Source organism: Lithobates pipiens, unplaced genomic scaffold (genome assembly GCF_037356315.1).
Source record: "Lithobates pipiens isolate NorthernLeopardFrog02 unplaced genomic scaffold, aLitPip1_a1.2 Scaffold_16, whole genome shotgun sequence".
NCBI classification, from domain to species: Eukaryota; Metazoa; Chordata; class Amphibia; order Anura; family Ranidae; genus Lithobates; species Lithobates pipiens.
In genome coordinates, this window is record NW_027507748.1 from 386,736,586 (window position 1) to 386,764,015 (window position 27,430).

General features: G+C 46.7%; 1 protein-coding gene across 1 annotated transcript in view; it reads right to left on the minus strand.

The window, feature by feature from the left end:
* Positions 1-27,430, minus strand: part of LOC143983036 (multidrug and toxin extrusion protein 2-like) — a 447,238-nt gene that overhangs the window by 10,512 nt on the left and 409,296 nt on the right. The window contains exons 15-16 of the mRNA XM_077482263.1: positions 17,574-17,668; positions 11,049-11,145 (exon numbers count right to left, since the gene is read on the minus strand). Coding sequence (XP_077338389.1) covers positions 11,049-11,145; positions 17,574-17,668 — 192 coding nt within the window. The remainder of the gene's footprint in view (positions 1-11,048; positions 11,146-17,573; positions 17,669-27,430) is intronic.

A 27,430-nucleotide genomic window follows, 5' to 3' on the forward strand; every position in this document is an offset into this window, starting at 1 on the left:
GAGTATGGGGGGTGGCAGAGAGCATGGGGTGGAGGTGGAGAGTATGGGAGGGGGGTGGAGAGTGTGGGGGGGTGGCAGAGAGCACGGGGGGGCAGCGGAGAGCATGAGGGTGATGTGGAGAGCACGGGGGTAGCAGAGAGTATGGGTAGGGTGGAGAGCCTAGGGGGGAGCAGGATAGGAGGAGCAGTGGGGGGCGGCTGCATATAGACAAATAATTCTCTCCATCTTCCTCCTGCAGTCTCGGAATGCCTGCTTCTCCTCTACCTCTCGCAGGCATTCCGATACTGCAGGAGGAAGATGGATCTATACTGGTAATGTGAAACTGCACAGAAAGACCGACAACCTGACCGGGTGATCACAGAAATCCCAACATCAACAGTATCGTGACCTGTCTTCCCAATGCTCAGTGCCAGCTAGTCTTTATCAAAGAGAGAAAAAAACTTCAGATAGACGAATAACCAAACTGGTCCTTACGAGGAGCACAAAAAAGGAACACGGCTGCTGGCTTGGAGCAAAGATTTATAGGAAAACCCAAAAACCCACACGTATGCTTCAATGGCATCTGTCAGGAAAGGTTTTTTTTTTCTCATTCTTGATGTTTTTTTCATTTATCTCTCCTTCTTTCTCCTTCCCTTGAGGGATTTTTACACTGATTTAGATTTTATTTAAAATGTTGTCAGTTTTATAGGGGTTGGTGTAGATGAATAGATTTGCTAATTAGCATGTTTTTAATAAAGCTTATTATTAGAGATATGCAATGTCCTTGTTCACAGTTTTCCTTTTTCATATTTATATGTAGCCAATTATGTACCTTGGAACTGTGGCCAAATAGAAAAGACCTGATACTGTCATGTGATGAATGGCTGCAGCTTCGAAGATTCTGATTGGTCAAAGGTTGTGTTTTTTTTTGTGTTTGTTTTGTTTTTTGATTAAAGTAATTTTTATTCTTAGAAAAAGACAAAGAACAAATATACATTTATACATCCCACACTTATGCCCCATACACACGGTCGGATTTTCCACCCGAAAATGTGCGATCGGATCATGTTATCACGTTGTCGGAAAATCCAGCCGTGTGTGGGCTCCATCTGACTTTTTGCGTCTGATTTTCCGACGCCCAAAGTTTGAGAGAAGGATCTAAAATCCGATCGTTTAAATTCCGATCGGGTGTAGACAATTCCGACAGACAAATTGCCACGCATGCTCAGAATAAATTAGGAGATGAAAGCTATTGGCTACAGCCCTCTTTATAGTCCTGACATACGTGTTCTAAGTCACCGCGTTCTGAACGACCGGATTTTCCGACAACTTTGTGTGACCATGTGCATGCAAGACAAGTTTGGGCCAAAATCCATATGAAAAAATCCAACGGATTTTGTCGTCGGAATGTCCGACCATGTGAAAAGGGCATTATTCTTTGCACCCACCTCACCAACATTTATCAAACACCCCCCTAAATTTACATAATACACTTCAGTTCAACCTTCACTTTTATATCAAAAGTAGCATAATATATCTATTTATATACCATACACATTTCAGGCAGAAAAAAAACAAATCTTGGTATCCACAGGAGAGGAAACCACTTTACCCTTAACTCTGTGATATTTATTTCCTTTATCCTCTCATCTAGCCTTCCCCAGGTTGTATTTACACATTATATTAATAATTTGCTTACTGGGCACTTTTACCCCCTTCTTTGCCAGGCCAATTTTCAGCCTTTAGCGCTACTGCACTTTGAATGACAATTGCGCGGTCATGTGCTCATATGACATTTTTATCATTTTTCTTTTTGAGACAGATAGAGCTTTATTTTGGTGGTATTTAGTCAACACTAGGTTTTTTATATTATTGTTAAACAAAAAAAAATGTAAACTGTTAACAAAAAATAAATAAATAAGCAAATAAGTAATTTTTCTCTTTCACTGATGTGCTCTGATGAGGCTACACTAATGGGCACTGATGAAGCAGAACTGATGGGCACTGATGAGGTTACACTGGTGAGGAGGCACTGTTGCACTGACGGATATTGATGGGGCTGCACTGATGACCAATGCCCTGATTATCTGTATACATGTCCCCTGTGACACTTCCTCACGCTGTCACAAATCATGTGGAAAGTACCTTATTTATCGGCGTATAACACGCACTTTTTCCCCCTTAAAATCGGGGGAACATCGTGGGTGCGTGTTATACGCCGATCCCCACTGTCTTTGAGCCGAAAACAGCGAGCGGCGCCGAAAAATAGCGAGCGCCACTGAAAAATACAGATCGCCGACGAAAAAGACCGAGCCGACGGAGGTGGGACTGCGAGCGGAGCTGAGCAGTCTGCTCTGTCTTTTTCGTCGGCGCTCGCTTGGTCTGTCTCAGTGGCGGGAAATTTAAACATGGCCAAGGTTGCAAACGGCGCTGGGCAAGCTCAAAGCGGTGCTGGGAAAGCTGCAAATGACACTGGCAAGTTGCAAATGACACTGGGCAAGGCTGCAAACGGCGCTGGCAAGCTGCAAATGATGCTGGGCAAGCTGCAAATGACACAAATCATTTTGCAATGATGGACAAGGCTGCAGATGCACACTGAAAAGGCTGCATTGATGGGCATTTAAATGTAAGCTTTTTTTTTCCTTAAAATGGCCTCCTAAACTTGGGGTGCGTGTTATACGCCGATAAATATGGTACTGCCGATAACCAGCAAGTCTGTTTACACTGTGATCAGCTGTCATTGGACAAAACTGATCACATGATAAAGTGTCATTGTGATTGGTCCTTTACCTTGATCTGTAATCAGCTGTGTCCTAAGGACACAGCAATCACACAATGTGCTGGATGCATACCCCATGAACAATAGACACTCTGTTGCCCTCTTTTAGTTATATCATGGTACAGAAGTGGTTATAGCAGCCCATAGATTACTTCATTTTCTTTCCTTCCATCACGGGTGAAAGGAAATAAAATCACTTCACTCCCCCATCAACACAGTCAGTGTTGATGGAGGAATCCCTCCAGCAGCCCTATGCCCTGACAGGCTGGTTCTACCCAAGGAGATCGATGGTCCCTGCTGAACCAGCTCACATTCAATCCATTTATGTCTAGCTTAAGGCAACTGCAGGGCCGTGGCTGTTTCATTCATGTAAAGATAAACAAAACTCTCTCAATCAACATTATATATGTTTTAATCCTTATGCTAATAGCATTAGGAAATATAAAGAAAAGTATATTATATTTTCTTGTTTTAACTTTTATTTTTCTTCCTGGTTTCTGGCCTAGCCAAAATGATACCTACAATGAGTCTTTTTTCTTTCATCTGGAGGAGGGGAGGAAGTGATTTCTCAGTACACCCTCCTGCCTACTCATCTGGGCTAAGGGCAGATGAATTCCATGATGTAAATGCTACTTGAATCATCTACCCTTACTCAAGATGGCATTTTTTTGGTTTGCTTTTTAGGCTGGGTTCACACTGCTGCGGGGGGAGATCCGGATGTGATTCGCACCGCAAATCACATCCGATCTCCGTAGCGATGCGAGTTCAGCCATACAGATAGTATGGCTAAATTTGCATCGGTCCCGCAGCAAACTCGCACGGGACCCTTTTTTTGGTCCGCAACAGAATCGGATCGCATGGGGGTTCACACCATGCGATCCGATTCCTGTGCGAGTCGGCAGATCGCACTGTGATATGCGGACGGATCTGGGGGTGTCATTAACATATCATTGACACTCCCAGCCGTCCGCATAGGGCAGTGTGAACTGCCGGCGGGAGTAATGCGATGCGGGAAAACGCAGCGGATTCGCGGCGTTCCTGCATCGCAGCGGTGTGAACCCGGCCTTAAAGTGATTTCTCAACAAATTAAGCAAGGAACACAGATTGCTCTCTTCCTCCAGTTCAATCATTCCCTCCACAGTTAGAAATAACTCCCTAGGAGCCCACTTAACCCTTTGATCGCCCCTGATGTTAATCCCTTCCCTGCCATTGTCATTTACACAGTGACAGTGCATTTTTTCTTTTCAAATATTTTTATTGACATAGCAAAAATAACAGAGGATAACAGTACACAAGTACAGAAGGTCGCATAGTAAAGAGGTACTATAACATCAAGATGCAGGCAACACTTCCAGTACAAGAATAACAATTGAGTTATAACTACCAAATATAAACACCAAGGATCTATTAGAACCCCAACAGAACGTTTAGGTTAGAAATAGTCACATTGGATCCAGGGTAAATCATAATGGGGATCCCACTAGCAGGAGGTCCCCAAGCAGGGTTAATCACCCCCAAGACTGGGGAGCCGAAATCTTACCAAAGAGAAATACCCTGCCACAGTGCAATCATAAAAGAAAACACAAAAAGACCGGTAAGGTCAACCAGCCATAGAGAGAGAGAAGAACAGAAAAGAGAACAGAGGTAAGTACAGTAGAGGAATGGGAAAAATGCAAGAGAGCACAGGGGAGAAGCAGGACAGAAAAGGACAGGCAAAGAACAGCTGACAGCCCGAGGTCCCCACGGGTCATGGTGAGGGATCAAAGATTACTATACGAGTTACAGTACTAAAAGCTGGGGGTCAAAATTTGGGGGCAAAAAGTGGTCTACCCATGGTTGCCAAACCTTACTATAGAGTGGAAGTTTATCTAAAATAATTGCTTCAATTTTACTATGAATCATGGCCTGGGTAACCCGGTTTTTCACTTCAGTGATGCTAAGGGTTGTGGTTTTCCATGCTTTTGCAATGGTCTGTTTGGCGGCCGTGATAATCTGTAAAAAGAGCCGCGTCCGATGTCGGGTAAACCTGCTAGGTATGAGACTCAAAAGGGCAATCGTTGGGTCTGGAGATAGAGAATGTTGGAAGAGTCTGGATAAAATGTTAAAAATATGTTTCCAAAACTCTGCCACCACCGGACATGTCCACCAAATATGGAGATGTGTGCCAGCTGCATCACATCCCCGGAAACAATTTGGGGAGTAGCCCGGCACAAATCTAGAAATCCTAGCCGGCACCAAGTACCAGCGCATTAAAACTTTATAATTGGCCTCAGCCGCAACTATGTTCTGGGTAGCGATCTTAGTATTATACCAGACTCTGCCCCATTCCTCAGAATCGATATTTAGGGAAAGATCATAGGACCAGGCATTAGCATACAGTAGAGGGGAGCTAAGGCTAGAGGAGAGGTAAGAGTAGAGGCATGATATGATTCCTGGGGAGTGTGGATCCGCTTTACAAATTGACTCAAAGGGGGACAGGTGGCCCAAGTCTGCACATGACTTCGTGTGCATTTGAACAAAATGAACAATTTGGAGGTATCGAAAACACTCCTTGTGAGGGAGTTTTGTTTTGGCTTGAAGAACCGGAAACTTTATAATTGCGTTATTCGATACCAGGTCACATATTCTGGCTAAGCCCCGTTGGGACCAGGCATCGAACAAGGCAGGATCCGAATAAGCGGGCATAAACCGTGGATGACCGAGAAAGGAGAGTAAAGGGGAGTGAGATGATTGTAACTTATAGGCAGATTTCAGTCTATCCCACAACCCCAGTGAGAAACGGGTGACAGGATTGCAAATCGACTTCCTAGCCTGTGGAAGCAACCACAGCAGGTTGGATATAAGTAGGGGATGAACATCAACAGCTTCAAGACTGACCCACAAGGGCGACTCAACTGTCGCGTGATAAAGGGCCATTTGGGCTAATTGTGCTGCATAAAAATAAAACCGAAGATTGGGTACTCCCAACCCTCCCTGCAGTTTATGGCGAAACAGAGTCTGTCTAGAGACTCTGGGTCTTGTGGAACCCCAGATATATTTGAAGATACGACTCTGCATAACGCGATGGAAATACGGGGGGATCGCGACCGGGAGTACCCTAAAAAGATACAGTAGTTTAGGTAATAAAGTCATTTTCACGGCCGCGATCCTCCCCATCCACGAAACACAGAGTGGCTGCCATGAGGCCATAAGTGATGAAAGATTACGTAATGCGGGAAGGTAATTGGTCTGATATAATTGGGTTGGGTCACTAGTTAGTTTAACACCCAGGTATGGAATAGAAGATGATGACCATTGAAAGGGATAATTATCTCTCAAATTTTGGAAGATTTCCGATGGTAGAGACACGTTGAGGGCCCGTGATTTAGACTGGTTAACTTCTAGTCCCGAAATCAAAGCAAATTTATCTAAAATATGACAAAGATTAGGGAGCGAGGTGTGAGGTGAAGTAATAAACAATAGAGCGTCATCAGCGAATAAACAAAGCTTGTGCGGTACTGAAGCGACATCCAGACCTTTGATATTGGGATCTGCTCTGATTAAAGCCGCTAAAGGCTCTATAGCAAGAGCAAAAATCAACGGGGAAAGAGGGCACCCTTGCCTAGTTCCCCGTTGAATAGGGAATCTCTGAGATGTAAAGCCCGAGTATTTAACATATGCTTGTGGATGAGCATAAAGGGCCTGGACCCACTGTAAGAAATGCGGGCCAAAGCCCCACAACTGCAGCACATACTGCAAATATGACCAGGATAATGTATCAAAGGCTTTACGAATGTCTAGTGAGAGCAGGTGCATAGGTATTTTACGAGTTCTGGCGACATGTTGCAACAGAACCACTCGACGGATATTGTCACTCGCTTGCCGCCTAGGGATAAATCCCACTTGGTCTTTGTGGATTAAATTACCAATAAATCTATTAAGGCGCAGGGCCAATACCTTTGCTAATAACTTTATATCGGTATTGAGAAGTGATATGGGCCTGTAATTTGACCAAATTGTGTTATCATTATTGGGTTTGGGAATCATTGAGATGATTGCGGTCAGCGTGTCTCTACCAAAGGAGCCATCTTTCAGGAGAGAATTAAATGCGTTAGCTAGTAACGGTGCCAAAGTATCCGCAAATTTTTTATAATAAGAATTAGAGAGGCCATCCGGGCCCGGTCGTTTATGTGGTTTCAATGTACGGATAGCAGAAAGTATTTCCTGTAAGGTGATAGGAGCCTCCATAATTTCACGATTAGGGTTAGATAAAGAGGGAATCTGTAGGTTCCGGAAAAGGGAATCAGCAGCTTCTCTGGGACAAGGGGTATTAGCTTCATATAATTTAGCCAATTGTTTACTAAATTCAGACACTATTTTAACTGGATTACTAGTTAGGTTGTTTTTACCCACTTTTAACCGAACCGGTTTAAAGGAGCGTTCTGGATTCCTAAGACGTAAGGCTAAAAAGGTGTCAGGTTTGTTGGCCTTCATATAAATAGAATGCTTAGAGCTACGAATAGATTTATCGGCTGCTTCCGCCAGAAGCAGGTCCAGTTCTAATTTCGCCTTCTCCATGGCCAACTTATTATCGGCTGTTGGAGAAGCTTGAAACTGAAAGAGATTCCTATTATAACTGGCCTCTAAACGCTGCATTTGGAGAAGTTTATCCCGCTTAAGATGTGTAGAAATGGAGATACATTTACCTCGGATTACTGGCTTATGCGCCTCCCAAAGGAGGATGGGGGATATACCCGGGGTAGCGTTATATTGAATATATTCTGTTAGGGCCACTTGAATGTCCAGGCAAAATGACTGATTAGCCAGATGTTTATCACTAAAACACCAAGTCCTATCGGTAGATTGGGGGATCAGAGAAGTGATTGAGGTAACAACAGCACAGTGATCTGACCAAGATATCGGGTGTATGTGGGATTGTAACAGAACGGGAGAAGAGGACACAGGTAGGAATATATGATCTATCCTGGAAAATGAATTATGGGGGTAGGAGTAAAATGTAAAATTTTTCTTTGTCGGATTGCATTCTCTCCAGGAATCAAGGAGAGAGGCCTGTTGCAATAAAGTACGAAAGTGGGAGGAAACTGAAGAATGCTCCGGAGTATAAGGTGATCTATCCAAAAGGGGGTGGATTACCAAATTAGAGTCACCACACACTAGCAGGGTACCCTTAGAGTGGGCCTTAATTGTTTGAAAAAGATGGGAAAAAAAGGGAACTGGGTTTCTATTTGGGGCATAATATGACACAAGAGTGACTTCCGTGTCTTGTAGAAGGCCAACTAAAATAATGTAACGGCCTTCTGGGTCCTTAATCTCTGAGATAAGGGTAAAGGGCAGCGAGCGATGTAAAGCTAAAAGAACACCCCTTTGTTTAGTTGTCGCTGAGGCGGTGAAAACTTGTGGATATTTATAGCTAAATGACCTAGGGGTATTGTGGGATGAAAAATGGGTTTCTTGAAGCGCAACTATGCTCGCCCGCAAAGCCGCAAAGGAGCGAAATGCCTTGACTCTCTTGTTAGGGGAGTTTAACCCTTTAACATTGAGTGACAAAACATTCAGGGGGGCCATGTTCTTTTTAATGGGGGAATAGGCTGATATACCCACGGGGACGCACGGGCTGCCCAGCAAAGGAGATAAAAGGAAAAGAGAGAGAGAAAGAAAGCAGAGAAGCAGACAGAGAAAGAGAAGAAGGAGAAGAAAAATGCATGTAAGGCGTATACATGGACCATCATACTATAACACGTCAGACTAAACACGCCCGACAGAAATGTGCACCGTCTTCCTGGCCCCAAAATCAGATCAGGGAGAGGGTGTACTAAACTATAGGGGGGAGCAGTGACAGCTCTCCGCCGAACACCGGGACATATGTTAAAACATGTTTGAGATCGTTGTATCATACCATCAAGTAACCATAACATATAAATGGGTGTGATAATCGAACAAATGCAAAAAATAACATAGCATAATAAAAACAACCACAATAAAGCTCCCCATAAGGGGTGAAAAGGCGTAAGGGGGGAAGGGGGAGGGAAGAAGGGGAAAAAGGGAAAATGGAGGGGAAGGGAGGAAAATGAAGGGGGGATTGGGAAAGAAGAGGAAAGGGGAAAGGAGGGGGGAGGGGGAGGAAGAGGAAATAGGCATATTTGGTTACTATTTTAGGAATAGAGAACCTTAGTCAGATTACAATTAACTAGAGAACAACGGGGACATGTGTCAAGTTAACTCCCTATATCAGGAGAAGGCAAAATACCGAAGCACACCAAAGGACAGGTGAGATGCCATGTCCAGATATAAACCACTCAACGGGGTACAAATACTTTAGGACTGACATAACTTGCAGCCTCAGGGCGTAAGGGGGTACCCTTACGGATTGCTGATGGAGTCGGAAAGTCACGTAGACCCCTCTTGGGTGTAGCCGCATAAGGATATGGACCTGGTCGGGCTGGAGTACGTGGGAGGACTGTGTCCAGAGGTTGAACTGGAGGCGACAGATGTAGCGATTCCAATAAGTTCTGCAGAGCTTCCGGAGTTGAAGCAACGTGTTGCTGACCTTTATAAAAAAACTGTAAGGCGAAAGGGAAGCGCCACGTATATTTAATTTGTTGTTGAGTGAGAATTTGCAAGTGCGGCTTCATAGCGCGTCGTTTTGCAATAGTAAGGGGGGCCAAGTCAGTAAATAATTGGTAAGAATGTCCCTGGAAGGTGAGGCTATCCTTATTGCGGGCAGAAGCAAGAAGTTGTTCCTTTGTTTTGAAAAAGTGGAATTTGATAATTATATCTCGTGGGGGTCCGTCCGTTTGGCGACGGGTAAGGGCCCTGTGAATTCTGTCAAATTCCAACCGTTCCACCGGAATTGAGGGCGAAAGTTCTTGGAACAACGCAAGCGTGAATGCATGTAAGTCATCAACTGATTCTGGTATTCCCCGGAGGCGCAGATTCGACCTGCGGGAACGATTCTCTGAGTCCTCATACCGGGAAAGCAACATGGCGTTTTCTTCACGGAGTGATGAAAGCTCTAGTGCATGTTCACGGAGTGTTAACTCCATATCATCAGCACGGGTCTCAAGATCAGCCGTCCTCTGTCCAAGTTCCCTTATCTCCCTTGTAAGTTTATTGGTAATCTGGTCAGAGGTCGCTTTAAGAGCCTTTTTTAGCATTGTGTCCATATGCATTAAGAAGTCAGCCTGTGACATACCTGCTGAGGAGAGGTTAGGAGAGTCATCTTGCGCTAGAGTGTTTTCCTCATCCTCATCGCTGTGCTGATCCTCCGAATGTGAGGGGCTGTCACACTGCTGCTGCTGCGCTCGTTGCTGTGCTTGAGCCTGAGCCTGAGCTTTCGCCGCCATCTTGGAGGAGGCCCGGGCGAGCGCCTCCTTGATCGGTTTTGGCTTTGTTTTGCCTCGATGGCCGGTGAGGACCATCGCCGGATGTGCCTGAGAGGAGCCCGCTGCAATCCCGGTCGATGTGAAGCTGGGATCTCGCTTTAGGAAGCAGAACGAGTCCCGGGTATACGACGGTGAGTGCGGAGCTCTAGTGAGGAACGTCCATCACGTTGAGCTTCGCGCATGCGCCCCCCAGTGCATTTTTTTTTAGCACTGGTCACTGTGTCCAATTTGTCCACTGCGATGTCACAGACCTGCTAAAAATTTCTGATTGCCACCATTATTAGTAAAAAAAACAAAAAGCCATAAAAATACCCCAGTGTTTGTAGACACGATAACTTTTGGGATTTTTTTTGCCAAAAATATGTAGAAGAATACATATTGGCCTAAATTGATGATCATTTTTTTACTTTTTTTTATTGAATGTGTTTTTTGCAGAAAGTAAAAATATTGTTTTATTTTCAAATTTGTCTCTTTTTTTGTTAATAGTGCAAAAAATAAAAACTGCAGAGGTGATCAAATACCACCAAACGAAAGCTCTATTTGTGGGAAAAAAAGGACATACATTTTGTTTGGGTACAGTGTTGTATGAATGCACAATTTTCAGTTGAATTCACGCAGTGCCGTATCAGGCAACATGTCCTGCTCATGAAGGGGTGAAACCTTCTGGGGCTGAAGTGGTTAAAATTGCTTGCCTTCATCCCCTTGAGCTGATAAAGGATCCAGTGTTTTTTTTTTTGTTTTTTTTTAGGGGATGAGGTGAGTATCTAAAAGATAATGTCCAATCAAACATTATATTGTTTCCTTATTTACCCTTCAATACATTTGGAAAACAAGAACCTTCTTTTACCATACTGTATATTAAATAATATAGCAACACATGGCTCAATATTTTTATTTGATCAAGTTACCTTTTTCTACCAAGCCAAATGTAGATTTCAGAACATCTGTTTGTGAAGTTGTAGGGTCAGGGATTATCATCGGTTTAACTCCAGCTCTTGTTCTAGCCTGGCAAAGTAAAATGTATATCGGATGAAATCTGTACAAATAATAACCTATTATACAGTATGTTGTAAGTAAGGGGTGGTGTAACCTAAAAACAAACACTTAATATAGTGCAGTTTTCTAGTTTGTAGATATGGTGGTTTACATACATTATTGGCAAGCAAAGATGCACTCGTTCACTTAAAGTGTTTGTAAACCCAACATTCAATATTCCTGATATAGGCCTGCTGTACCATGTACTTGTATGAAAACATATCCTGTTCTCTTTGTATTGCTTCATTTGTGTGAAATCCTTGGTGATCCTGCTAGTCCCTCTGTTTTCCTATTAAAAACTGACCACACTAGGCATGAGAACACATAATGGTCAGTTCTCTAGCTGTGCTGGGAAATCACCCAATGATCAGACTTGTGTTGAAACATCCCCCTGCACAGCCATTCACTGGGATGCTCGTGTGTTGCAGCTTCTCCTCCCTCAGCTCGTAGGCAGCTGAGAACAGAGGGAATGTGATCACTTATAAAAAAAGGGAAACAATATATTTATATATATATTTTTTTAATACCTATACACAAATGTTTTGCCTTTCATTTCTATTTAAAACTGAATGGGTTGTTTTACAAGGTGATCGTTTACAATCACTTTAAGCATACACCTGTCTGAAGGCTGTGTTTGCCTGTGTTCCGTCAGATTCGGCAACTCGTCAGATTTGGTAATGGAAGTGACATTCTGTCAACTGCAGACAGGCCCGGATTGGCCATAGGGCAAACCGGGCAATTGCCCGGTGGGCCGTGGCCGCCATGCTGTAAGTACATGCGGGACACAAGGCTCTTTGAGCCTGCGCCACTCATGCAGCCTCTCCACAGTTAAACTGAGCTCATCAGCGCCGGGGAGATGTAAACATAGAGGGGGGTGGAGCCAGATGTGAAGCCTTCAGCCGTATAGGTCGGCCATCGGTGGCACCCTGCCAGGGGGCGTGACTGTGAAGGGGGAGGAGCCAAAGCAGTCATCTGCTGCTGAGTCCTGGCAGAACACCGGACAACAAAAAATGTGAGTTCCGCCTGTGCTCTGCGCTCACCCCCTTATAACCAGGATATGAGGAGTGGTGGGTGCAGCTGCATATAGAACAATCATTCTCTCCATCTTCCTCCTGCAGTATCAGAATGCCTGCGAGAGGTAGAGGAGAAGCAGGAGGAAGATGGAGAGAATGATTGTATGCAGCCGCCCCCACCCCTTCTCCTATCCTGCTTATTACTGCTGCTCCCCCCCAGGCTCTCTACACCACCCATACTCTTTGCCTCCTCATGCTCTCTGCCACCCCCCAGTGTACTCCACTTCCCCCATGCTCTCTGCCACCCCCCCAGTGTGCTCCACCTCCCCCATGCTCTCTGCCACCCCCCAGTGCACTCCACCTCACCCATGCTCTCTGCTACCCCCCCAGTGCACACCACCTCCCCCATGCTCTCTGCCACCCCCCCAGTGCGCTCCACCTCACCCATGCTCTCTGCCACCCCCCCAGTGTGCTCCACCTCCCCATGCTCTCTGCCACCCCCCAGTGCGCTCCACCTCCCCATGCTCTCTGCCACCCCCCGCCAGTGCACTCCACCTCCCCCATGCTCTCTGCCACCCCCCCAGTGCACTCCACCTCACCCATGCTCTCTGCCACCCCCCAGTGCGCTCCACCTCACCCATGCTCTCTGCCACCCCCCCAGTGTGCTCCACCTCCCCATGCTCTCTGCCACCCCCAGTGCGCTCCTCCTCACCCATGCTCTCTGCCACCCCTCCAGTGCGCTCCACCTCCCCCATGCTCTCTGCCACCCCCCCAGTGTGCTCCACCTCCCCCATGCTCTTTGCCACCCCCCAGTGCACTCCACCTCACCCATGCTCTCTGCGACCCCCCCAGTGTGCTCCACCTCCCCATGCTCTCTGCCACCCCCAGTGCACTCCACCTCACCCATGCTCTCTGCCACCCCCCCAGTAACACTCCACCTCCCCATGCTCTCTGCCACCCCCCCCAGTGCACTCCACCTCACCCCCCCAGTGTGCTCCACCTCCCCATGCTCTCTGCCACCCCCCCCCAGTGCACTCCACCTCACCCATGCTCTCTGCCACACCTCCCAGTGCGCTCCACCTCCCCCATGCTCTCTGCCACCCCCTGTGCGCTCCACCTCCCCCATGCTCTCTGCCACCCCCCAGTGTGCTCCACCTCCCCATGCTCTCTGCCACCCCCCAGTGCACTCCACCTCACCCATGCTCTCTGCCACCCCCAGTGCGCTCTACCTCCCCCATGCTCTCTGCCACCCCCCGCCAGTGCACTCCACCTCCCCCATGCTCTCTGCCACCCCCCCAGTGCACTCCACCTCACCCATGCTCTCTGCCACCCCCCGCCAGTGCACTCCACCTCCCCCATGCTCTTTGCCACCCCCAGTGCACTCCACCTAACCCATGCTCTCTGCCACCCCCATTTGTGTTCCACCTCCCCCATGCTCTCTGCCACCCCCGCCAGTGCACTCCACCTCCCCCATGCTCTTTGCCACCCCCCAATGCACTCCACCTCACCCATGCTCTCTGCCACCCCCTTAGTGCGCTCCACCTCCCCCATGCTCTTTGCCACCCCCCAGTGTGCTCCACCTCCCCATGCTCTCTGCCACCCCCCAGTGTACTCCACCTCCCCATGCTCTCTGCCACCCCTCAGTGTGCTCCACCTCCCCATGCTCTCTGCCACCCCCCAGTGCACTCCACCTCCCCCATGCTCTCTGCCACCCCCCAGTGCGCTCCATTCCCCCATGCTCTCCGCCACCCTCCCTGTGCTCTCAACCTTCCCCATGCTCTCTGCCACCCCCTAATGCGCTCCACCTCCCCCATGCCCTCTGCCACCCCCCCCCAGTGCGCTCCACCTACCCATGCTCTCCACCGCCCTCCCTGTGCTATCCACCTCCCCCATGCTCTCCGCCGCCCTCCCTGTGCTCTCCACCACCCTCCCTGTGCCCTCCACCTCCCCCATGCTCTTTGTTGCCTCCCTGCGCTCTCCACCTCCCCCGATGCTCTCCACTTCCCACATGCTCTCTGCCACCCCCCAGTGCGCTCCACCTCCCCAATGCTCTCTGCCACCCCCCATGCGCTCCACCTCCCCCATGCTCTCTGCCACCCCCCAGTGCGCTCCATCCCCCCATGCTCTCCGCCGCCCTCCTTGTGCTCTCCACCTTCCCCATGCTCTCTGCCACCCCCCAGTGCGCTCCACCTCCCCCATGCCCTTTGCCACCGCCCCAGTGCGCTCCACCTCCCCCATGCCCTCTGCTACCCCCCCAGTGCGCTCCACCTCCCCCATGCCCTCTGCCATCCCCCCAGTGCACTCCACCTCCCCCATGCCCTCTGCCACCTCCCCAGTGCACTCCATCTCCCCATGCTCTCCACCGCCCTCCCTGTGTTCTCCACCACCCTCCCTGTGCTCTCTACCTCCCCCATGCTCTCTGCCGCCCTCCCTGTGCTCTCCACCTCCCCCCATGCTCTCCACCACCCTCCCTGTGCCCTCCACCTCCCCCCATGCTCTTTGCTGCCCCCCTGAGCTCTCCACCTCCCCCGATGCTCTCCACCTCCCCCCATGCTCTCCGCCACCCTCCCTGCACTCTCCACCGCCCTCCCTGTGCTCTCCACCACCCTTGCTGTGCTCTCCACCTTCCCCCATGCACTCTGATGCCCCCTGTCCTCTCCCCCTCCCCCCATGCTCTCCGCTGCCCCTTGTGCTCTTCTATTCCTCTCTGTGCTCTCACCCCACCCCATGTTCTCAAGGTTCTTCCCTGTGCTCTCCATCCCCCCATGCTATTTCCTGGTCCAACCTACCCCCCCCCCCACACCTCTGGTGGGTTCCCCCCTCCCCTCTTTTAGGGGATTTGTCAGGGTGGAGAGTGGGGAAGGGGCCGGTCAATATATCATGGGCTGCTCAATCCAAAATGCCCGGGCCTATTTTTGTCCCAGTCCGGGCCTGACTGCGGATGCGTACACACCTTGTTCCCTCACCTGCGTATGCGTACCGCTGCTACCAGGTTGCCTAATCTGACAGAAAACCTGCACTCAGAAGAAGACAGCGGACATCTTACTACACCCAGCTCCATCTTTAATGTAACAGTAATTTTAGCAATAAAGTGAGCATACAGAAATAAATATAGTACATTGATGTCTCTCATGCTGTTTGCATGTTTAAAGCTTCTTTACAAATTTTTACATTAAATCACATCGCAGGTGTCAGGATAGTTACTATAATTATTTATATACAGTCAGTTTATTTCTAAAAGTACTCTTAAATTGAAAACATAGCTGGCTGTACTAAGATGTCTGCTGCCACCTTCTTTTCACGACAATGATCTGTCAGATTAGGTAACTTGTTAGCGGGTGTATGCATGCGTAGCTGACGGAACATCACTTCCGTTACTTAATCTGACGGGTCACCTAATCTGGCGGAACACCTGCAAAGGAAAGCAGAAGTGAAAAATAAGAATAATGCAGCCACCAAATTTAAAGCGGAGATCCGCCCACCGCTGCAAAAAATTAAAAGCCAGCAGTTGCACATACTGCAGCTGCTGACTTTTAGTAATCTGACACTTACCTGTCCTGGAGTCCACTGATGTCGGCACCGCAGCTGATGTTTCCATCAGCTGTCGTATTATACTACGAGAATACTACTTTATATAATGATTATTTTAATATCTTATTTAACCACCTGCCTACAGGACACTTACACCCCCTTCCTGCCCAGGCCATTTTTCAGCTTTCAGCACTGTTGCACTTTGAATGACTATTGCGCAGTTGTGCTACACTGTACCCAAATAATTTTTTTATCATTTTATAATTTTCTTCACACAAATAGAGCTTTCTTTTGGTGGCTTTTAATCACTGTTGGTGGCTTTTAATCACATTGCCCATCAGGCGGTACTGATGGGCAATGATGGGTAGCACTGATGGATGACACTGATGGGCATTGATGGACAGCACTGATAGGCAGGACTGATTGCTGGCACTGGTGGGCAATGGTGGGCACTGATTGGTGATACTGTTGGCGCTATAATGTAATCAGAGCACTGATGATCAGGCTGATTACATGTTTTGTTGCCCCCTACAAGGAGATGCCGCTGATTGGCTCTCCTCAGCACACACACGAGACCGAGGAGCGAGGATTACCGGCATCTCCATGTTTACATGTGACCAGATGTGGTTGGACACAGCCGAGATGTGGCTCTTTACAGAGATCGGGGTTGCGCCATGTCCTAGCAACACGGTGTGGCAACGATCGCAGCGAGCCCCCATGGGCGAGAGCCCCACCGCCCCGCCGTCATTTGACGGTGGACAGGCGGCAACTAGTTAAACAATGATGTTAGTTTAATGGTTTGATTTTGTTAACAAAGCTGATATATCCCTACTTTCTTTTTTTTATTAGGGATACATTTCATTGTCAGATATATTTATATATTCTCCTTTCCTTAACACCTTAGGTACTTACTGTATACCTTATAGTATTAACAATGTGCTAATTATACTGTGTCATGTCACTATGTCAAGAAAAAACAATACCATTCTTGAACCTACAAGCTATTGGTTTAGAGTTAACTATGAATATTGGCCTAGTATTATCACACACACTTATGCATGCGCTGCGATATGTAACATTTGTATCAATAGCAACATTTTTGTACATAGGCACCTCCAACTGGTGTGTTTACATTTGTGTGTGTGTATGGGTGTGTATGGGTGGGTGTGTATGGGTGGGTGGGTGGGTGTGTATGGGTGGGTGGGTGGGTGTGTATGGGTGGGTGGGTGGGTGGGGGGGGGGGGTCAGTGGGGGGGGTGTTTATTTCACTAAAACTTCATTTAATTCACTTGGGGACAAAAATACTACGTGATCTAATATTTTAAGACAGGTTTTCTTTAATGAGACATCTGGGTCTTTTAGACCCCCAGTGTCTCAACTCCCTTTCATTCAGGCTATAAACATACAGATCGCAAAGGCCAGGGAAAGCATCATCAGGAACTAGACATGACATTTTACACATCACTTTGAGGTTCATTCTAGCTAGAGAAGATTAGTGAATATATGTTTGCTGGTCTCTCTCCCCTCCACCTGATGTCACAGACCATGCAGGTCCCAGGCCAACAGATTTTGCAGTGGAGCTCCAGAGGCATGGCAGGACGGGGGGTTGAGCCCTGGTTGGTCATAGAAAATTACTGCAGCTGCCAATTGAAGACCCCTGCTGCCACCGCCGCAGCTCTTATGGCAGTAGCATTAAAAGAATCAATAGAAGATTGGCCCAGAATAGAAGGGACCCAGAAAAGGAGATTTCACCAGCTGAATGTGCAGGTGGTGAGGGGGGTAGTCAAGTTGCTTTGCTTTTCATGAGCAAAGCACAGGTTCACTTTAAGTTTGACGTCTGAGTAACTGCATTACCTCTTCACAGACTTTGTGCCAGTTCATACGAAAGATATAGGGTATATAGATGAGGTTTTGCAGCAACATTGGTAAAATAAATCCACTCCATAGACCTTGAAGACAAAACATACATTTGAAAAATATATACAGTATGTCTTTTAGTTCCAAATAATATGATAACAGCTTTGAAAAAAGAACCAAATTGTGCAATCAATTAGCATAAACAAATCAATTCAGATACCATTATATCAGAAAACTATTTTGCTTTGAGAATAAGTGATGGGTTGTTTAGGAATCTTTCTCTATAATTATTATTCATCAAAATAGCACTGCTATGAGGGCACATTTGTTGATTACTGTAGCCAGACAATACTTAAAGTGTTACTAATCCCAGTTATATGAAAATAGTTAATCTGCCCACCCACAGTCCCCACAGTTTATAAATCTTCTTTTTACGTTAAAGTACTGCCACTATGTACATTTTTGGCTGATCTGTATACCACGGTCACATGATAAACTGCAGAGTTTGTCCAGAGCTCTGTGTTCAGGTAGGAGGCAATTTAAGAATTTAGTGTGCTAGTATGCATTGCATACTAGCACATGATAAAAGACTTACCTTAAAATTACGCTTTCCAGTGGCCCACTGTCACCGCTAACAGGGCTATGACATCACTCCTGCGCATGCACCCGGAGTCATGACCACAGGACAGCTTTCTCAAGGGATAGCATGATGTTCATTGAAAGCACAGTAAGCATGCAATGGTGACCCAGTGATACTGCAACGTCAAAAGGGATGGGCTCTCCAGGTGCCAGATAGCGGATGACAACACAAAGGAGGAAGACAGCCTTAGAAGAGCAGGTAACCGGCGGCGAGAAAGAAGACAGCACAAAGAGAAGACAGCTTGGGAGAAGACAGCTTGGGGCTTCTTTTTTAATAAAAAAACGGCTTTAGTCATTTTTTAACATTTCACTGCTTTTTGGGGTGAGTGGGTAGGGCTACAATGTAACCGATACCCATTCACATGGGGAGGGGTTGGGATCCGAGGGCCCCCTTGTCAAAGGGACTTCCAGAATCCGATAAGCCCCCGGCCTTCCACCGGCAGACCCAGACAACCGCAGCTCAGGGTTGTCAGGAAGAGGCCATTGTCTCCATCAACATGGGGGGCAAGGTGCTTTGGGGTGGGGGGGCAAAGTACCTATCCCACTATGTTGAGGGCATGCGGCCTGTTATAGTTCAGGAAGGGGGGGCACTCGCTCGTCCACTCCCTTTCCTGAAATGACGCCTGCATGCTCGGATAAGGGTATGGTATGGATTTTAAGGGGAACTTCATACCACCCTCCAAATCCATACTAGACCAGAAAGGTCTGATATGGACCTGGGGGTGCCGCACCACAATTTTTTTGGCAGCAGAATTCCGCAAAATTCAAAACACATGAAAAGTGTAGCACTAAGAGAAACACTGTTTATGTGTGTGAAAATAAATGGTGGTTAAAAGTGCTGTAAACACAAATCAAAAAACAGAACAATTAACAACATAATGGCTATGACATGCAAAAGTCCAGTCAAGTGAACATTTTTTAGAAAAACTTCCTAGGGCATAGGTCCAATGAGGTGACTGCAGTCAATTCCTCAATGACAAGTAATGGAATGGTGCAAACAAAGAAGTAGCTGTAAAGCACATTCAAAGCGGGATGGACATTCGTCTGATGGAAAATTGTAGATACGGTATTTCACAAAAGTGAGTACACCCCTCACATTTTTGTACAATAAATTACACTTTGCCTCAATATAAAGTAGTGAGTGTACAACTTGTATAACAGTGTAAATTTGCTGTCCCCTCAAAATAGCTCAACACAAAGCTATTAATGTCTAAACCACTGACAACAAAAGTGAGTATACCCCTAAGTGAAAATGTCCAAATTGGGCCCAATTAGCCATTTTCCCTCCCCGATGTCATAGTGTTACAAGGTCTCAGGTGTGAATGGGAAGCAGGTGTGTTAAATTTGGTGTTATCACGCTTACTCCCTCATACTAAGTGGAAGTTAAATATGGCACCTCATGGCAAACTCTGAGGATCTGGAAAAATAATTTTTGCTCTACATAAAGATGGCCTAGGCTATAAGAAAGATTACCAAGAACCTGAAACTGAGCTACAGCACAGTGGCCAAGACCATACAGCGGTTTAATGAATGAATGAATGAATGAAATACTTGTATAGTGCACAATGCGAACTGAATCACCTCTAAGGTTCCATGCAGAACAGGCCTCGCCATGGTCCACCAAAGAAGTTGAGTGCTCAGTTGAGTGCTCAGCGTCAGCTCAGCGTCATATCCAAAGATTTGTCTTTGGGTAATATATGTATGAGTGCTGCCAGCATTCTCAGCATTGCTGCAGAGGTTGAGGGTGTGGGGGGTCTGCCTGTCAGTGCTCAGACCATACGCCGCACAATGCAACAAATTGGTCAGCATAGCTGTCATCCCTGAAGAAAGATGATGCACAAGAAAGCCTGCAAACAGTTTGCTGAAGACAAGCAGATTTGGGACATGGATTACTGGGACCAAGATAAACGTATTTGGTTCAGATGGTTTCAAACTTGTGTGGCGGCAACCAGGTGAGGAGTACAAAGACAAGTGTGTCTTGCCTACAGTCAAAGCATGGTGGTGAGAGTGTCATGGTCTGGGGCTGCATGAGTGCTGCCGGCACTGGGGAGCTACAGTTTGAGGGAACTATGAATGCCAACATGTACTGTGACATACTGAAGCAGAGCATGATCCCCTCCCTTTGGAGACTGGGCCGCAGGGCAGTATTCCAACATAACAACCCCAAACACACCTCCAAGACAACCACTGCCTTGCTAAAGAAGCTGAGGTTAAAGGTGATGGACTGGCCAAGCATGTCTCCAGACCTAAACCCTATTGAGTATCTGTGGGGCATTCTCAAACAGAAGGTGGAGGAGTGCAAGGTCTTTAACATCCACCAGATTTGTGATGTCATCATGAAGGGGTGGAGGAGGACTCCAGTGGCAAACTGTGAAGCTCTGGTACACTCCATGCCCAAGAGGGTTAAGGCAATGCTGAAGAATAATGGTGGCCACACAAAATATTGACATTTTGGACCCAATGTTGCCAGTACGAGAGAGCAAGCATGATAACACCAAATTTAACACACCTTCTCCCCATTCACACCTGAGACCTTGTAACACTATGACATCAGGGAGGAAAAATGGCTAATTGGGCCCAATTTGGACATTTTCACTTAGGGGTGTTCTCCATTTTGTTGCCAGCAATTTAGACATTAATGGCTGTGTGTTGAATTATTTTGAGGGGACAGCAAATTTACATTGTTATACAAGCCACACACTCACTATTTTACATTGTAGCAAAGTGTCCTTTCTTCAGTGTTGTCACATGAAAAGATATAATAAAATATTTACAAAAATGTGAGGAGTGTACTCACTTTTGTAAGATACTGTACTTCTTACCAAACAAGGTGGACCCACCTGTCATACGACAGTGGGTCAATTAGGCTTGCATTGACCACAAGCCAGATGGTCATCGGAAGAGCCCTCTCTGATGTAGATAAAACCTTTGGAGGAATCGCTCAGAATGTAGATGTATGATCAGTCAGCAGGAGTGAATCCAGGTATGGCACAACCAGATATCCAAAGCTCAAAGGGATCCTCTGAGCAGATATTCATTGGATGTCAAAGTGTGAACACCAGAAACCGGCGACAAAATGGTACTTTATCACATTGGAACCATGATGTGAGAAAAGAAGAAAGGCTCCATATTGTGCAGGTCATACAATTAAAGATGTTTAATCTTGAGGGAGGATCATGTCAGGATTGCCTTGGCATTGGAATGGGGTGTGGCCGGATTGAGATGGGCGTGAGCGAGTGAGAAGGAGTGTGAGTGTGTCCGAGCTCCATACCTCCGCCCTGCGATGAGAGGAACGTAATCTGCTGGTGGCTACAGCTGCTGTTTCCTGACTCCCTCTATCGGAGCTCCGTAACGAACGCCCGACCCAGAGCGTGCACTCCCACGACTGCCGCCCAGCACTGACGGAGATTGCCGAAAGTATCCGATGAGGGCTCCGCGGAAGGCTTCGCTATCGCGAGAACCCGGTCGGAGATCCGAAGATAGACGAACCCTCGGACGCCGCACGAGGACATGCGGAGAGAGCCCTACGATCGTTTCGGACGGACGCAAACCTCCCGGAGAAATTTGCCTGCTTCATTGAGGATAAATCCTGGTCGTGGTGTGGTGAGAAACGCTATATAACCTAGCGGGGCGGAAGATAGAACCTGTGTGGTGGAGACTGTGGCTTGCCTGGTAATAGATAGTGGAGAGGTGTACTGGTTACCCCTGCTTGGTTGGAATGTTTGCTTCTCCCTATCTGCTTTGCTTTTGATAACCGCTGGCTGAAGCGAGCTCACCCCACAAACACAATTAACGTGGGACTCCCGCACTGTTCGTCTGGTGAATTGGCTGCCCCCCCCTCCAGGCTCTTTTGAATCAAAAACTGGGTCTTTCGGTGGGGAGATTTGATCTAAGCGATTTCAATTGCTATATTACTATCCTCTGTTGGCTTAGTGACTTTTCCACGTGGACCTTACCATGCTTAGCAAAAGAGCGGTAGAGGATATATCCCATGGAGAGGGGAACCAAAAAACGCGGGCTGCCAAAGAAAAATTAAATCAAGCCTCAGTGGCTTCGAAACTTGAGCGTTTTGCACATGCAACCTCCCCAGTTAGGAAAGTCCAACACCATCCGCCAGGCCAATCTAAGATGCAGGGGTCATTGGGGGACAGAAGGAGTGTAGGTCACCCTCCATTGGATCCTGGTACCCCATTGCCAGGAGGTGGGGTGAGTGAGCTATCCCAGGAGGAAAGCAGGACGGCCCGAAAACCCGGGGGGGTGGTGAACCGACTTTACGAGAGATACTGCTGGCGGTTAATGATTGTAAGAATTCTATTTCTGGGCTGGACAGCCAATTGAGAAATATTCAAAATGAACTGCATGCTATGAGCCAACTATTAAGTAACACCATTGATAGAATAGACGCTCCAGAGGGAAGGTTAAGTACGGTGGAAGACGAAGTATCCCCCCTGCAGGAAAAATTAGCTACACTTCAGAAACAAATTGTCGCACAGGCATCCAAAATTGATGACATGGACAACAAGAACCGCAGGAATAATGTGCGACTAATTGGCCTGCCAGAGGGAAGCGAGGGTCCTGACCCCATAATTTTTTGGGAAAACTGGTTCAAGGAATTATTGGGAGATGTCTCCTTCTCCTCGCCCTCTAGCATCGAAAGAGCCTACAGAGTTCCTCCTAGATCTCACTTATCAGAGGGACGCTGCAGGCCAATGATATTGAAATTTATCAATTATAATGATCGTATGATTTTGATGCGGAGGGTTAGGGGATTGGGAGACATCTTCTATAAGGGGATTAGGGTGTCATCTTATCCAGATTTTTCACCGGACTTGCAGAGACAGAGAGCGGAGTTTATTCCTGTCAAACGCACCCTGCAAAAGCATAAGATAATGTATGCCCTATTGTATCCAGCCCGACTCCGATAGTCTGCTTTGGGCTCAACAATTTTTTTTAACTCCCCGCAGGAGGTCCTGAATTGGTTGGAGGATCACAAGGAGGCCCTTTAATGATGCCTAGAGTCGGCCTGTACTAGCCCTTTTTTTTTTTTGTTTTTTTTTTGTGTTATTAATCTTTAATAGGGGGGTAGACGTAGATAATTACAATGCATAGTCTATGATTGGGGTAAATGAATCACGGGCAACTGAATACTATGGGGGGATTCATATTGTGTATTAACAAATACCTATAGGAGAGGTGGGAAGATGGGGGTGTGGGGGTAGGGGGGGTTGTAAGGGGGAACGTAAACCTTTGTATGCATATTACTGGAAATAACCTTGCTTATGTATTTATCTCGGTGAAGGACTGGGGAGCTCTAATGTTACAGTTCGTTGCTTGGGTGAGACGGGAAAAATGATACAATAAATTGATTAGGAATGGGGTAAAACACGATGGATTATAGAGTACAGTGATATCACAAGGTGAATTAATAGTCTATACAATTTCACATTAGAAGTGGTAAATGAGGTTTTATGGACGAGTTGGGTGGATGGGACTTGAGGGAGGGACTTTAAAAAAATTTTTTTTTTTTTTTTTTGGTGGCAGAGGGATACAACCATTAGACTAGTGATTAGGGTTAATGCACTATGAGTAATTGAACACTATAGGGTGACCTATACTGTGAACAAGATATGGTTATAGGAGCGGTGGGAAGGTGGGGGTGAGGGGGTGGGGGGGGGGGTTGTATGGGAGAATGTAAACTTGTGTATGTATATTATCGGAAATAATTTTATTTGTGAACCCATCTTGGTGAAGGAATGGGGAGTTATAATGTTGCTGCTCGCTGCTTGGGCGAGGTGGGTAAAATGATATAACAAATTGACTAAAGTTGGGGTATAGTATTATAGACCACAGAACACTGCGATGCCGTATGGCGAAAAAAATAGTCTACACACTAGTAGTGGTAATGAGTTTTTTTTTTTGTTGAGTTGGGTGAGTGGGATTTGGGGGGGAGGGTCGGGGCGAGGGGATATATATATATATATATATATATATATATATATATATGTACATATATATATAATTTTATTTTATTTATTTTTTTGAAGGTAAGCAACGTTGTATAACAATAACACTGCAACTGCTGAGTTTTTGAAGCCACAGAGGTATTTTCCCTCCCCCCCCTCTTTTCCTTTTTTTTTTTTTTGTTGTAGGGCATGATTGGTGTTATGGAGGGATTATGATCCCACCTTAGAAGTATATTGAAGGGGTGCGATAAGATCATGTGGGGGGAGGGTGAGTTCGGACACTTTTTGAATGGGGTATGATTATACCGGCTACAATAGAGACCCCTAAGGGTGGCTCTGATGGGCAGGGTCGGGTGGGGGGAGGGAGGGAGGGGAGTCTTCGAACACGTGCTGTGGAGAACGGGGCGGTAATGGGGGACAGGTTGAGATGGGGAGAGGCGACGGGGAGAGGAAGCGGTTCCCTCCCCCCTTATCCTCTCCCCTCCATGGGTATATCAATCATTGGAGCTGATGGGTAGGAGGAATATTATTGGAGCCGATGGGTAGGTGGAATATAACTTCGTGGAACGTGAGGGGCTTGGGAGACCCTAAGAAGCGGGGGTCTGTGATGTTGGAGATGGAAGGAAGGGGACCCGGTCTTCTTTTCTTGCAGGAAACCCATCTAACCCCAACCACGGCCCCTTTGCTTCATGACCGGAAATTCCAGGCATATTATCATTCCTTTTACTCATCGTATTCCCGCGAGGTGAGTGTGTTAGTATGGAAGGGTACAGAATTTTTATGTAAAGAGTCCCAGATAGATGAGGAGGGGAGATTCGTTTTCTTGCACTGCCTGGTGGCTGGGCAAGAATACGTTTTAGCGAATATCTATATACCCCCTCCTTTTAAATTAGAGGTCATGGATAAATTTCTCATGTTCAGTTTGGGTAAAATGGGCGTCCCGTGGATAATTGCCGGTGATTTTAATGAAATTATAGATAAGCGCTTGGATAGATTCCCTTGTCCAACTGGGAATAGAACAGGCCGATTATATGAACTTCTACTGGAAGTTGGTTTAAGAGATATCTGGCGCATGCGACATCCTCAGGATAGACAGTATTCCTGTTTTTCTAGTACCCACCAGACGCTATCGAGAATAGATATGGGTTTGGGGAACAATGAGGCAGTTGGAGTGGTGGCAGATATAGAATACGGGGTACGTGGGATCTCAGACCATTCCCCTTTGGTTATAACTTTGAACACGGGAGAGTGCGTCCCACTGAGAGAGTGGAGAATAAACCCCACTTGGTTGGAACTGATTGATAGACCTAACCTCTTAGGGGATCAAATAGGGGAATTTCTCCAGACTAACAGAGGGGCAGCGGCACCTGGAATGGTTTGGGATTCCCTAAAAGCCTTTCTTAGAGGAATACTCATACAGAAAATTGCAATAACAAAACGGGAATCTCGAGACCAAGAGGGGAAAATTCGAAAAGGATGTTATCCAGGCTGAGAGAGAGTTTGTGGAAGATCCATCACCGGGGAAACAACAGATTTGGGAGGATAACCAACAGATATACAAAATGGCACTTCTAAAAAGGGTAGAAAACCAACGTATTTTCCAACGTCAATATTATTTTGGCGAAGGGGAGAAGGTGGGTCGAGTTCTTTCCTTACTGGTTCAAACCAATGGCCCCCCCATAGGAATACAGGCAATTAAAACACAGAAGGGCGACCTTGTCTCTAGGCCCCCCGAGGTTATGAAGGTACTGGGTGATTATTATAGAACCTTATATAAATCAACTATACAGAATTGCGAAGGCTTGACCACAAATTTTTTGCATCAAACAGCTATTCCTGTGCTTTTAGACCAGGATAAATTGAATCTAGACTTACCACTTACTTTGGAAGAACTAAAATGCGCGATGAACAGTATGCCCAATTATAAATCTCCTGGCCCTGATGGGCTTCCAGTGGAAATTTATAAACGATATAGCGAACAGCTGATGCCGGCACTACTGGAAACGCTAAACCATGCATTGGAGGCGGGGGAGCTCCCCGCTTCAATGCTGGAGGCTAATATCATTTTAATTCTTAAAGAAGGGAAGGACCAACAAGAGGTCTCGTCGTATCGGCCGATATCTCTGTTATGTTCAGATATAAAAATCCTAGCCAAGGTCCTAGCAATTCGGTTAAATAGCTACATTCACAAATTAATACATCCAGACCAGTCCGGGTTTATCCCGGGCAGAACAACTAATACTAATATTAGGAGGGTCTTTCTAAATTTACAAATACCTAGAGATAATGACAACCCAGGTGCCATATTAGCTTTAGATGCTACTAAGGCTTTCGACAGCCTGGAGTGGGACTATCTCTGGGGCGTACTGGAACGCTTCGGCTTTGGCCCCCTATTTATCCAGTGGGTAAAACTACTATATAGGGGACCCAGGGCCAAGATTAAAATGGGGACCCTATTTTCTGATATGTTTTATCTAGAAAGGGGTACGAGGCAGGGATGCCCGCTGTCTCCCCACTTGTTCGTGCTGGCTATGGAACCCCTGGCTGTGATGGCGAGATCACGCTTGGACATCCAGGGATTCCGGCGCGGACTGGAGGAGGAGAAGTTGGCTTTATTCGCAGACGATGTCTTGTTTTTTATTGGCGATGTGCGCTCCACTTTGAACAGTGTAGTACGGCTGATGGAGGAATTTGGGCAACAATCAGGTTTGGTCATTAATTGGAGTAAATCAGCCGTTATGCCACTGTCGGAGTCTGAAGATCAAACATCGCCTATAGTTGTGGGACTAGAAGTGGTACCTAAGCTGAAATACTTGGGTGTTTGAGACGTAGACTGGTATGTCAAGGAGAATCTGGTACCATTACTGGCAAAGCTGAAGCAGAAGGTCAATAGTTGGTGTCGCCTTCCCCTGTCTGTGGCGGGTCGCTGCAATTTAGTAAAAATGATTTGGCAGCCACAGATCTTATACATCCTCCACAACTCCCCAGTCTGGATTAACCAGAAATGGTTTAACAGACTGGAGAGATTAATTCGAGAATTAATATGGAAAAAGAGACAGCCCCGGATTCGGCTGCGGACGCTGCAGCTCCCTGTGGAAAAGGGAGGAGTAGCGATACCACATCCAAGAACATACTTTTATCAGCCCAGCTCCAGCATTTAACTGGGGCTGGACTGGAGGGGGGTGGTTGCCTGAATCACAAATTGATGATTAATAATGCATACCATAAAACCCTAGCTGAAGTTCTGGAGGC